The sequence below is a fragment of the Mus pahari genome, chromosome 9 (assembly GCF_900095145.1).
Source record: "Mus pahari chromosome 9, PAHARI_EIJ_v1.1, whole genome shotgun sequence".
Taxonomy (NCBI): domain Eukaryota; kingdom Metazoa; phylum Chordata; class Mammalia; order Rodentia; family Muridae; genus Mus; species Mus pahari.
Window position 1 is genome coordinate 90,688,546 of NC_034598.1, and position 13,809 is coordinate 90,702,354.

At 47.8% G+C, this 13,809-nt stretch overlaps 1 protein-coding gene across 1 annotated transcript in view; it reads left to right on the plus strand.

Moving 5' to 3' along the window:
- The window catches only part of Nuak1 (NUAK family kinase 1), a 71,990-nt gene that overhangs the window by 48,161 nt on the left and 10,020 nt on the right, over positions 1 to 13,809 (plus strand). The window contains exons 3-4 of the mRNA XM_021205115.2: positions 724 to 875; positions 2,488 to 2,553. Coding sequence (XP_021060774.1) covers positions 724 to 875; positions 2,488 to 2,553 — 218 coding nt within the window. The remainder of the gene's footprint in view (positions 1 to 723; positions 876 to 2,487; positions 2,554 to 13,809) is intronic.

The following is a 13,809-nucleotide window of genomic DNA, read 5'->3' on the forward strand; positions in this document are numbered from 1 at the left end:
GGAGCACTGGGATCATGCATGGGAGCAGTGAGATCATGCTTAGGAGCACTGGGCTCATGTTAGGAGCACTAGGATCATGCATGGGAGCGCAGGGATCATGCATGGGAGCAGTGAGATCATGCTTAGGAGCACTGGGATCATATTAGGAGCACTGGGATCATGCATGGGCGCAGTGAGATCTTGCTTAGGAGCACTGGGATCATGTTAGGAGCACTGAGATCATGCATGGGAGCATTGGGATCATGCTTGGGAGCACTGAGATCATGCATGGGAGCACTGAGATCACAGACACGCCATGCTGTTGTATTTGGCTATTAGGGTTCTGAACTCAGGTCCTCACATCCAGGCAGCAAATGCTTCATCTTCTGAGCGCTCTCCACAGCCCTATAGTTGTGTTCGTTAATTCTCTTCTCTCCACAGAGAACTAAGCAGGGGCGGGAGGGCACTGGGGAGAGATGACCTTGTTAATGAGAGTGGGGTCTGCAGGAAAGACCTGGGTATGTTTCCCTCAACTGTACAAGGTGGGTGCAGGGACAGAGCGAAGCCATCATTGTCCCAAGACCCCCTGATGTTGAATGCAGATTCTCAACCTGTTCCCTGAGCCCCATCCGGCTCAGTGGCATCTCCCTGGTCTTCATTGCTCTTTCTCTGCAGTTGGTCATCATCGATCCTGCTGGATAACAGAGTGTTTGTTTATTTCTCTTCCCGCCCCCCCCCCCACAGTGTTTGAGAACAAAGATAAGATTGTGATCATCATGGAATATGCCAGCAAAGGAGAGCTGTATGATTACATCAGCGAGCGCAGGCGCCTCAGCGAGAGGGAGACCAGACACTTCTTCCGGCAGATTGTATCTGCTGTGCATTACTGTCACAAGGTACGACTAGGCCTGCAACTTTGAGCGTAGACTCACTATAGCTTTAATATTATAAAAGCCTTGGTTAGTTCATTGTGACATGTGTGGAGATGTTAGATAGGATGAGAAAAAAATCTCCCTATTCAAATCCCATGCTTGAGTGTGTGTGTGTGTGTGTGTGTGTGTGTGTGTGTGTGTGTGTGTATACATAGAGGCCTGAGGTCATTGTCAGGTATTCCCCTATCACTTCCCACCTTGTTTTAGTGACAGGGTCTCTCAGTGAAACTGCAGCTTGCCAGTTCCACTGGGCTGGCTTGCCAGTGAGCCCTCAGGATCTGCCTGTCTCTGTAGATCAGTGTTAGGGTGATAGACACGTGCACACCCACAACCTTTGGTTGGCCTCTCTGTGGACATGAGAGACACTCATGATCAGACCACCAAGCCTTCTGTGACTCCGCCTTCCGTAATGCTGGAAAGCGCCACAGAATACTTCCGTTGTTTGAAGTGTGTGAATTTGTGGATTGTGTATGAATGAGATGTTCTTAGGCTCATTCCATCTTCTTATGTCAGTCAGGAATGTGACCATGTGAAACAAACGTCTCGCAGTATTTCATTTAAAGCCAAACAGAGTCGGCTTTCCTGGCCTCCACATCTCTCCTCCGGGAGATAGGTTTGGGGGGCATTTCTGCATCTCCGGACACCTCCTGAGAGCTCGGATTAGCAAAAGCAGTAGTAGGAATACATGTCATCTCTCTCCAAGTTGGTGGTTGTGGAGACGTTAGAAGCTGTCAAACGGAAAGGAAAACAAACTGAAAGAACGAGCTACAGGCATGTTTGATATAGCAGCTTTCTCCGCAGAAGCCATTTACACAGCAGGATGCTGGGAACCTACTCCCCCCACACATCCAACACAGCCCCCAAGCACTTTTCCTGCTCACCCACCCCGGAATCTTCTCTGCAGCCCATCAGTGTCCTTTCCTTTCAGCTGGCTGGCTGCTCTCAAGTCCAGCCCTCAGTTGTCCAGAGATTGCCTGAATAAAAAGGTCACAGGACATAGTTCCTAGTGGCTCTGGTCTCATTGGCCTGTAACCCTTTTCATCAGCTCTGAGTCCTGCAGAGCGGAGAGGGACTTTCAAGTCTTTCCAGCTGGCTGCTTAGGGACTATCTAAGACAAAGCTGTAGGAGGGTCAGGCCTCTTTCCAGCATAAGGGATGCAGGCAGACAGGCAGGCAGGCAGGCGGGCTGTCCCTGGGGTCCTGTGCTCCGAGGCACCAGCTGAGATGTTTGCTGTGTCCCTGGGACCCTGTCTCAGACACAGTGGAATTACATTCCCACAAAGAATCCCCCTGCTGGTTTAGAGGCTCTGGGGGGAGAATGGATTCCAGTCATTTTTCCGTTAACCACACAGCAAGTGACTAATGCTCTCCTGTCGCTGGTTGCTGTCTGGGGAGCATCCTGACAACGAGAGCGGGCCTGAAGGATGGAGGTGAAGACCACCGGGGCTGGCTGGTGCATTGCTTTCATCTGTCAGACTTGTTCCTGTGCCCGGCCCCCGCCCCCTCCCCAGAGCGCTCTTGTCTGTCATCTCACAGGCTCCTGCTCCTACTCAGCTCTTTTTTTTTTCTCATTGCAGAATGGTGTGGTTCACCGGGACTTGAAGCTGGAGAACATACTGCTTGATGACAACTGCAACATTAAGGTAAAACTCAGCCGGGGGGCGTGGGTATGGCGGGTGGGCGTGGTTTTTGGCGGGCTCTGGGAAAGACTCTCATCAATAGGCTCATCCAAACAGTTTAATTTAGCAGGCATTATGGAGTCCCCTACAACCCGCCAGATTCTCTTCTCCCTGCTGGGACAATGACTAACACACAGTCCCTGTCCTCAGGAAGCTCACAATCTGGAATTCTGACCACAAAAGTAACACACATATTTCATATGTGTTTTAGTTCCCATGTGCTTGATACTTTCATAAATGACTCAGACAGCATGTGAGATGGGCAAACTCACATGTACATAGGGAAACTGAAGCACAGAAAAATCAGATAACATATCCGTAGTAACAGTGGTAAGTTCATACCACTATGCAATGTGCTAGAAGGGGCCCCAGATTATTTTAAACCTAGAAGTAGCCTCACTTTTTTTTTTTTTTTTTTTGTCTTTGAGGTAGCTTCTGATGTAGCCCAGGCTGGTTTCAAACTTGCTATGTAGCTGAGGATGGCCTTGAACAGATGGCCCTCCTCGCTTCATCTCCTTAGTGCTGAGTCTACTGGCAAACAATTCAGAGCCAGCTGAGAAGCCTTGCCCTAGCCACCGTGCTGCCACTTCCCACCCCACATCTCTGCTTCTTCCTCCTCACCCCGTCTCACTCAGTCTCATACTTGATCCAGCTATGGAATTGAGAGCTGGGTACAAATGGTGGCAGTTCAAAAAGGGTGGGTTGGGAGCTGGAGAGATGGCTCAGCAATTAAGACCGTTTGCTGCTCTTCTAAAGAACCTGAGTTTAGTTCGTAGCGGCCATGTTGGGGTGCTCACAAACACCACCCATAACTTCAGGGGACCCTACACCTTCTTCTGGCCTCTGAGGACACCTACAGTCACCAGGGCACAGGTCCACATACCAGACACACGTACCTAGGCATAATTAGAAATAAAAATCAATCTTAAAGAAAAGGCGCGCAAGTGATGGGGTTCACATTTATTTCCGACGGCTGCTGAAGCCAGAGAGAGCTCTACAGGGCTCAGTGGCCTCCTTGGGAGCACTCTGAACGTCCCTTAGACCACGGCCGCAAAGTAAGCAAACACCATTTCAAAATAAACGGAGCTCGCTGTTCGGGTTTCGTTATGCAATGGCTTCAGGACTCCCCACAAGAGCCCTCAACTGGACCCTCCTCAGACAAGGGATAGCAACAACCTCATGTCTTCCTCTTCAGTTGCTCCTGTTGTGTCAGTTAGTCAGTGGGTATGTGGTGGACCATCCTTACTTGGAAGGATAAAGCTGTTTTATGGTTTGTAGAACATGGCTGTCTCGAGCATCCTTTAGTCACAAGCATCCTTTGAGTTGTCCTTGAGAGACACATACCCATGGCCTGCTACTCACGGAAGAGTTGACCTCAGTTACATATTTCTGTCCAGTCCTTAGAGCCTGGTGAAAATGATGGGTTGAAACAGTTCTCCTTAGGAACAGGAAATGAAATCTCAAATCCCTTTTTGGCAAGTGGCTGGATTATTCTAGAAGGAGTACTAACTATCAAGTTCAAAAATTATGGATTGGGGATGTGTTTTCGATTTCAGATTTCACTTGCTAAACAAGTATGAAGGCCTTGGTTCAGTCCCAGTGTTGACAGGGGAAAAAAACAAAAGCCAACTTAAGGGCTCAGCTCCTTGACCTTGGAAAAACCCCACATAACCCAGTTCCTCCAGTTACAAAATGCGTAATAATAACAGCCACAGACTTGCTCTAGGGCCTTTACGAGGTATCCTTTATGTTCAGAATTAAACTGTCAGAATCAACTGTTCGCAAATGAGTTCAGTCTAGGAGTAGAGGTGCTGGAGTTGGATCGTGTCTCTTGCTGATAGCAGGGTTCAGGATAAATTTCTCACCCATTGAACTTAGCTTCTCCTGTCAAGTAGGAAGAAGAGCTGTGTACTGTTTGTTTATTTTCTCCAGTCAATTTTTTCCTGAGAGTTTCTGTAGGCAATCCCCGGTTCTAGGCACCGACAATAAATGTGAAAATAGCTAGAAATACATTCAGAGGAGATGGCGCTTAGCTACGTCTATCCCAAGAGCTTGCCTAAGTGTTTGGCCCCTGCAGGAGGACACGCATGGAAAGCCAGCAGCCGGGAAAGTGGTTCTGGGATGGGGTGGTGGTCAGGCCTGGGATGGGGCGGTGGTCGTGCCTGCTATCCGTTTGGACTCTTGCCTTCTAAGGGATTTATATCAGCTATTGTTCTCAGTGACACTCTGTCCAGATTCTTCCTGCCACCTGTCGCCGGGAGCCCTCAGAACTAAATGTAGTCTTTACAAGGTCTGGAATGTGAGCCTCTCGCCTGGGGATTGGGTTCTGTGGCACAGTGTGGCCTCTTGGTCCTATGCTGTAGTCCCAGAAGTGATAAGGCGCATAGCTTCCTGTGGAGTCATAGAATTCCCTAATGGAGCAGAAGAATGACCAGAATTCAGAGAGCAATTGTGTTGGGGGACAATGGGGCAGCAGCCTGGAAGAACAGCTCATTTGTAAACCCAAAGCAACAGAGCAGTGACTGTAGGGCGCGGGGCTCCTGGGGACCAGGTTTTCCACCTGAGAGCCTCTGTTTTTGTAGCCAAGTAGCACACATAGTACTTTATTACAAAAGTCAACTTTGGTCCTGTATTTTTCTTTGTCTTCTTAGGAAGCTCTGCTCCTGACATTGCCCAGGATGGGAACGTGTGTGAGCGTGTGTGTGTGTACACACGTGCACTCGTGCGCACACACGTATACACACGCACACATAATCAAATCTGTCCTTTTAATAAGTCATTATTTACCGTTTCCTCCATTGTTGCAGAGACTTCAACAAAGACCTGATATTCTAGTTGAAAGAGCTTGTTGAGGGTCGATTTCTAACCTAGACTGTCTTAGGGGTGTGAGATCAGGAGTTTGCTGTCTTCCTTGTCCCAGAGCATCTCCTGGTGCCTGGCACATGTAGGCATTAGAACTGTTTGATTTGTGGGCAAAAGAGCCCCTAACCAGGATTAAAACTCACTCCCACGTTTGACTTCCGGGCAAACGCCATCCTCTCGCACCCACTTCCAAGGGTTTTAAAAATGTGTTTCAGCTGCTGCTGATTTGCCTTCCGGCTGCATGGGCTCCGCTCTTCCTGACTCAGCACTTTGCAGACGCATATTTAGAAAGGACAGTTGCTGACAGAAGCAGTCATACACATGGCCACAAGCTGGCCTCTGTGTGAATGAAAGGCCATTGCTGCCTGGCCTAGGGGCACTGTGGGTACAAATGTACTACCAACCAACTGGATGTGAGTGGCGAGCTCGATCGTCCTAAGGGCAGGGGAGCGGTGGTCACATTGTGGGTCCACCTCTCCTGGGGCCCCCGAGGAAGTCTCTAAAGATGCTTCTAGCTGGAACGTGTTAGATGTTGCTGCAGTTTTGGGGTGAGCCATGTGACTGGTTCCTCTTCCCTTCTGTGCCTTATGATGATTTGCAAAGAGCACATCTGGTTTTGGAAATTATTTATCTGGCCACGGCAAGAGGGTGAGGCTTCTAAAAATATTCCTGCAGTCCAACGGCAGAAGGAATGAGCGCGATGCGCTTGCTCGCTGCCTTGGGTCGCATTCCACCCTCTGTGGAAGCGTGGACTAAAATAGCACCCAGCCTAGCATTAATTTGCAATTAATGAAAACAGGCCAGATTCACATCCCACTCTCTGGGAGAATGGAATGCTGACCATTCCCAGAGAAGGCTCCTGTAAAAGTGCCTTCCGGAAGAGGGCCAGGCGCCTGCCTGGGTCAGCTGACCTCCTCTTGCGGGGCTGGGAATCCGCTGGGCTCTCAGAGCTCAAGAGAGAGGAACAGAGGGGAGATGATCTACTGCCCCTGTGACAATGGAGGCACGGCTGCTGTGGATAAGAGAGCCGCTTTGAATGGCAGTGACAAGAAGAGATAGAAATCTTGGCAGCTTAGCAAGGCGAAGTTCGGGATCATGGACCTCTGGGCTTTGGAGTGTGAGAACTTCGTAGTCTTGCATTAACTAGTTCATTTACCCATCAGGTGCGCCCGAGTGTGTATACGTGGGGCTACTTATCTCATAGCGTATCTGCGCTGCCTTAGGTCATTCTTCTGTCCTTTCAGGAGCTGAATATCTAGTATAGACCATATTGCTTGATCATAAAATACTTAACCAAGTGTCAAATGCTATGTCTTTATTCCTGTGCCAGGTGTTGGGGGATTTAATGGGGAAGGGATGGCCAGGTCCCTCTTGTCTCGGAGCTCTGAGTCTGGTGATCATTTAACTAGTAGTGATAATGAGTCACCAAATATTAAGAAGGCAAAGAAGATAAGGTGTGACCCCTCCTCCCCTGCAGTGGACTTGGGTTTCAGCTGGGGCTGACACCAATAAGCAAAGGAGTGTGTGATCCACTTGTGCAGTGAAGGAGGTTGATCAGGGTGGGGATGGTGCCTGGCAGTGCCGATCAGTGAGGCTGGTCCAGGAAGGCTCCTTTGCATTGCCCTTGAACTCCTCAGATCTACAAAGTTTTCTCTGCCTTCCTGACCTTGGAACACATGGTTCCCTCTGGCTGGAATGCCCTTTCCACTGCCCCTTATCTGTCTGTCCTCTAAGGGGGTCTTCCTCCAGAGAGCTTTTCTTATCCCTTGGCAGACCAGATGCCCCCCGTGCCATCTGGACGTGCTACACAGGAAGGGGTGGGTCTGTCTAGCCAGATGGAGCAGAAAGCCTTTGAGGGGGAAGTGGTGACAGGCAGAGTTCTGAAGGCTGGGGAAGGGTCTGATGGGGAGGGATCTGATGATGAGCTTGCAGAGGGAAGGAAACGGAAGGAGGAAAGCACATTTGCTGAACTCCTGCTGGAAACCAGAGCCCTGGGCCAGACCTTCCATGTGTCGTCTTTAGAATGTCCTCACCAGGGTGGGACCAAGTGCCTCATTTTTTTTTTTTTCCAGACAGGGAAATTCCTATAGCTCATTAGGAATGAGGCCGACTACAAACCTCTTCCCACTCCACTGTAGACTATTCTTTACTGCCAACCCCGAGATTTGCAGTCCCTCTGTCTCAGGGCCGGTCATCCGGTAGGCCGTTCATATTCTCTTATCTTGTGTGCAAGTCTCTATCTGACTTGCAGACAGCTGCCCTGGGAGAGAACCTCCAAGTGCTGATAGTGGCCAATGACCAGCTGAGCAAGTCCCTGGGCAGAGCAGCCACATAGGACAGTGGAGATGTGTGTGCAGCTAAGTGGTGCTGGGTGGGTGTAGCATCCTTTGCAAGGTAGCTCTTGCCACACCCTCTATTAAAGAGTTTTCCAGATTGCTCCTGGTTGGTTGGTGATTAATGGTCTCAAGAAGTAATTCTTCTGAAGATGAAAGCCGGTCGACTCCCTACGGCTCATTGTTCAGGTTGCTGCCCTCCTTCCGACTGCGCAGGACTGTGGCTGTCCGGGGTAAAGCCACAGTAATTAACTCCAAGGCCGGAAAGGAGCAATGGAGTGTGTCTTCCTGCATGGAGTTACTATCTTCCTGTAGTCACAGAAAGCCCATTTCCTGTGAACAATAACTCCCTTTGACATAGAGTTTAACAGCCAGGATGGCTCTGGGAAGGCTCCTTGGGCAAGACCGGTGCCTCAGTTTCTTCATCTGCCAAGAGGGAATAATAATAATAATAATAATAATAATAATAATAATAAAGACCTTTCTCCAAGGGCTGTTGTGAGACCTGGTCACAGAGGTTTATGTAAGGCTCCTAGGCACTGACTGGCTCACAGCTGTGCTGCTGTGATCAATACAGCTCTTGCCCTGCTTGAGTTTGATTCTCACAGCACTGGGCAGTGCTGTTGTGGATCTGTTTTCTAGCAACTGAGACTCATAGATGTAGGAGTTTCACAGTTCTGTTATTGAAGGCCTGCTACAAGGTAGACCTGGGGTTCACACTTGCCATGTGCCTGTTGACTTGGTTTTTCAACAGCCCTTCCTAGTGAACCACAGTGTCACTGACAGCCATGTTACAGGTAAAAGTCTCACAGGTTCAAGAGGGCTGGAGTACACGCGAAACCACCAGGGCTCTTGTCGTAATGCAGCTCTCCACTCAGAAGGCCTGGGGCAGGGCCTGAGATTCTGCTGTCTAAGATGCTCTGAGATGCTGCTGCTGCTGGCTCAAGGACCAGGCAGGAGTACGGTTGGACTTGACTGGCATGCCTCAGAACTGCAAAGAGATGGAGCCGGGATTGGGACTAGTGTACAGAAGTTCTACCTGCCTTGCTTTTTCTTCCTTCCTGAATGCCGCCCCTCACACTGGACACGCCCCTTTCATGCCTAGGTCAAGGTCACATCTCTCGGCTCTGAGGTTGGCTTTCCCTTCTGAGATGGCCGCTAGGTGTTAATGGAGATGTCTGTGATTCATAGTCTCCAGTCCTTTTAGCAGCTTTATAAACAAGAGTTCTGAGACCACTGTGTAGATAGGTTGGGTGGCTTGGTGGTACCCACCAGTTATTACCAAGTAATGACAAAGCCTAAGTCCAGCCCCGATTCTTAGGACTCCTAAACCTCTGATCTTTGAGAGCAGGGCACTTCCTCTAGACACCAGCACGGGCTGGCAGACGTTCCTAATTATCCTTGCCATTAAGTCTCCTTTGGTAGCTGTTAAAATCTACAAACTGGTACCTCCTTTTGTGTCATCTGAGCTTCTTATTCTCAGTGACCTTCGGGTTAATTCTCTTTTGAGTGCATAGTATAACGTAAAGCCTCCTGTACTTGGGTGTCTAGCACAGAGGCAGGAAGCATCCTCAGTGTTGTAGAACACTGAGTCCCAGCCCCCAGCTGCAGCCCAACAGCCCGACTCTGCACCTGGTTCTCCACGCCCATTAGGTCTGTCTCCTTGCTTCTCTTTCCCCCAGACTCTGACCCTCACTACCGTTCTCCTTTCTATCATTTGTCTACTCTAGGGACCATATATAAACAGAAGCGGACAATGAGTATCTTTTGTGTGTGTGTGCCTGGCTTATCTCACACTGCACTTGTCTCCAGGGTTCACCTGGGTTGAAGTGGGGTTAATCCCACTGACATGTGAATGATTCCCTTAACCCCCCAATTTATCTTTTTCACTCTGATTTTCACTTACCAGGGCACACTTCTAAAGGGGATGGATAGTTACACAGACAGTCCAAATTAAACTCATGAGATTTACCTTCTCTGATGCCTTTCCGAGTGGAGGCTGAGCGGCAGGATATATAGAGGGAGATCAGAGGGTGGTTCTGATCCAGCATGGGACAAGGCAACAGTTCAGCATCATCATCATCATCATCAACAACAACAACAACAACAACAAACAATCAATAAAAATCAACCAATCAAACAAACAACCCCCACCCACCCCAAAACACAGGGAGGCCTCTTTCTCGAAAGCTTTACAGTGCGCCAGCAAGAGCTACTCTAAAGGGCCTGGGGACAGGCTTAAAGTCTGTCTTCTAAGATGCTGTGAGGCGATGATGATGATGATGATGATGATGATGATGATGATGATGATGCAGGCTGGAGAACCAGATAGGAGTAGGCTTACACTGACTGGCATGTCTCCGTTAGAATTCTGTACGAAACGGACTCGATGAATGGACCCATCATTTTACAGAGTTGGGCAGCTGGGGATCCCCCATGTATCTTGTTGCTTTTCTTTGTGATCGTCAGCAAATCATCTTAGGACCCCGAGCCTTCAGCAGCTTCCCTTCCCACCCACTCAGGACTCTTCCACATGGAGGCCAGTTCTAAGGTGCAATGATTTTGGCATAGTTATGTTTAAATTTAGCCCTCACATATTTTGTTATTTTGTTCCCCCTGCACTCTTGTACATTTTGCCTTTTCTTGGGTTGGTGGTGCTTGTAGTTAGTTTGGGTCTCTTTGTAGAGTAGAATTTATTTAGGAAGGAAGCCTTAAGTAATGGCATTTGGTGGAAAACTAGTACCACGAACCAAAAAAAAGCTCGCAAGTGAAATAATACAAACCAAATTTTTTTGTTTGATGTTGGTTACAGCCCCAGGCTGTGAGTCCAAGGCCAGTTGGTCCTCTCTGGTAAATGTGGAGATGTTTTAATTAGACCCTTGTGGCTTACCGCCTTCCTGACTCATGTCAAAAAAGAGAATAACTTCTTCATTTTGTGATTCAAACTAATTCACTTGCAAAACTGACTCCTTGACCTTCTGTTTTTTATTGACAGTCCCTGGTGTTTTAAGATGCACTTTCTCATGCGTTGTGAAATCAGTTACTTATCCGTGTTTAAAGATAAATGTGCCATTACTGTTGTATATGTACTTTGTATGTGCTTTATGATATTTAATTGTCATGACACCACAGGGGCAGAGGAGATTTTCACCCCATTTTACAGATGAGAGAACTGAGGCTTCTGAGTGGATTTGAACCCGGTAGTGCCTCCCCACTTAGCAATAGTTGACATAAGCTCCCTGCGGCATTAAAAATCCTAGAGCCGGGCAGCTCAGAGTCTGAGAACACTGAGTGTGTGTTGATTAATATTGCTTTTCCGTTCAAGTGCCAAGAACATGGCCTAATCTGGATTTCTATTAATCTCGTGTCCGCAGCAATGACAGTTTTACAGGGAGGCTGATAAACATCAGTCTGGGAGGATGGGAGTGGGGTGAAATATAAACACACAGCTCTAGACGCCTGAAAGGCAAGCAGAGATGCCCAGCCCGGGTGGAGGTTCCTGGGGCTGTCGACTGTGTGTACGTGCAATGGGTGTGCTCACACAAGCGTTTGAAAGCTCCCACACGCCCCAGAAGGTATTGGCATTGCTGGTTGTATTCTCAGAGCTGCAGCCCTAGTCAGAGGGAGGCTGAAGCCTCAGGACTCCTTGGAATCTCCAGAGCTGAAGCTGGTCCATTCTTTTGATTGACAGGGCGCACTTTGTAAAAGCTTCCCACCAACTTCCTGCAAGGCAGTCTGGGGCCTTGATAAGCAAGTGGAATTCTGAGCAGTTGAGTGCAATCTGAGCCAGGGGAATGGCTTCTCTGAGGGTGGCTGTGCACAGCTGCCTTGAATGACATTCCATTCACCAAAGGATGGCTCCTTTTAAAAAAACAATAATAGGCTTATTTGAAGGGCTTCATTTAAAACAGGTTCTGTGGCTCTCAGCCCCCAAGGCTCCCCAGCCCTGTGGATATCCCCAGCTCCTTGCTAACACTCAAGTGGAAATCAGGTTGGAGATGGTGGAGCACACAGGGGGTTCACCTTATAAGGCTGGCTGAGACTGACTGAAATCCACACACCCTCCCAGGGCTGTGTGTGTCTGGGGCTGGATGTGTGAGCGGTGCACACTTGCACAGCTGCCCAGTGGTCACATTTCTTTAGATGAGTAACTCCAACTCCCTAAATCTGTCTCCTTGTTTGGTAAGTGGAGTTCTTAAAGCACAGTGGTAAAATTGCCATAACATTGACCATTTTGAGCATTAAAAAGATTTTAATCTAATTTTAGTTAGGTGTCCTTATGACATTGGGCATAAAGTATATATATATATATATATATATATATATATATATATATATATATATATATACAGGGTTTTTAAAAATAGAATTGGATTAGAGAATTCATCAGCACTGAACATTTGGGAGTTTGTGATAAATGACAGTTGGCGTTACTATTATTTTATATAACTATTAATTCCTTATACTTTTCAAAACATAATGCCTGTTTCAGTGACAAGTTTACTTCTTGGCCAGGGGCAGCTGCTAAGGAGAGGGTGGTACAAAAATGTGGAAGCAAACACAGGGACTGAGAATCTGGTAGAGAAGGAGACATGGCATGTGGAGTATGTACAGATGTGTCTATGTTTACATGTGTGTGCATGTACTGTACATGTGCAGGTATAGCCACACTGCTCTGAAGGACATGACATAACACCCTTTACAAAACTTAAGACAGTGAGTCCACTGTGGAAGTGAGGTTAGATCAGACACTTCCTCGGGAGACGCGTGCTAGCGGGGTGGGTTGGCGTGCTCCACTTTATCGCAATCGATGGCTCTCCTCTTATTCTCATAATATGCCTGGAGGACAGGACAGGGAGAGATCCTGGGGTTCTGTTTTCTGGGAGACTGCTATGGCCGTCTCCATCCGTGTCACGCGGATGGTGAGCGGGAGAGTTTAGGCTGAAATGTAATGATTTAATATTTGGTGCTCTGTGTGTTTCATCTTGAGTCAAATAAAGAAAAGGTGGCTGTGGCGGTAGAAGTCAGGATTCCCCGTGGTGTGACATGCATGCCATTGTGAGTGTAGTGACATGAATTGTCACTTGTTGCCTTTAGTCAGGACTGGTGACACACCTGTAGTCCCAGCAGGTCAAGTGACTGAAGCAGGGGAGTTACCAGCTCCTGCCCTCCCTGGCCTATGGAGTTAGATCAAAGCCTTTCTGAGAAACTTACTGAAATCCTGTCTCCAATTAACAATAATAATGTGGGGCTAAGCCCCCTGTGCTTGGTCCCTAGTGCTACAGGGAAGGGAAGACGAGGGTTAGAGAGCGTGGCTCAGTGGCACAGTGCTTGACTGATATCCCTCACAGGCTTGGTCTTCAATACAGGAAACCAAAACAATTCAAATATTCCACTTCCTCTTCCTTGAGGTTTTACCTTCCATGACCAATTAATCAACACAAACCAAAACATCTTATGAAACATTCTAGAAGCAGTGTATACATTTTAGATTGTGTGCCGTTCTGAGTGGTGTGACATAGCCTTGCACCATCCGTCCGGATGGGAAGTGAGCCATCTATCTGTCCAGGGTATCCACACTGTATATGCCACCCACTCAACTGTTGCATACAAGTTGTCCTGTTTATCAAATTGACTGTTGTAGTACCTGTGTTTAGGTGACCTTATTTAACTTAATCCTGGTACAAAGTTCAGGAACAGTGACACTGTTTGCTGATTTTTATTGCAAGAAAGTATATTGTTATAATTGTTCTGTTTTGTTATTTATTATTGCTGATCTCTTATTGTTTTGGCTTGTAAATTATCCTAGACAAGCATGTTTAGAAAATAAACCCATAGCAGATAGAGGGTAGTACTCTTGAAAGTTTTAAGCATCCCTTGGCAACTTTGGAACATAATCCGTAGGTAAGTTCTCCTCTGTACTTGGTGCTTGTTGGAAGCATCAAGTGGCAGTTTGTGTGGAAGCTGTTGTAACTGGGATGTTTTGGTTTACATGTGAAATGTCCCCCAAATCCTCATGTGTTTG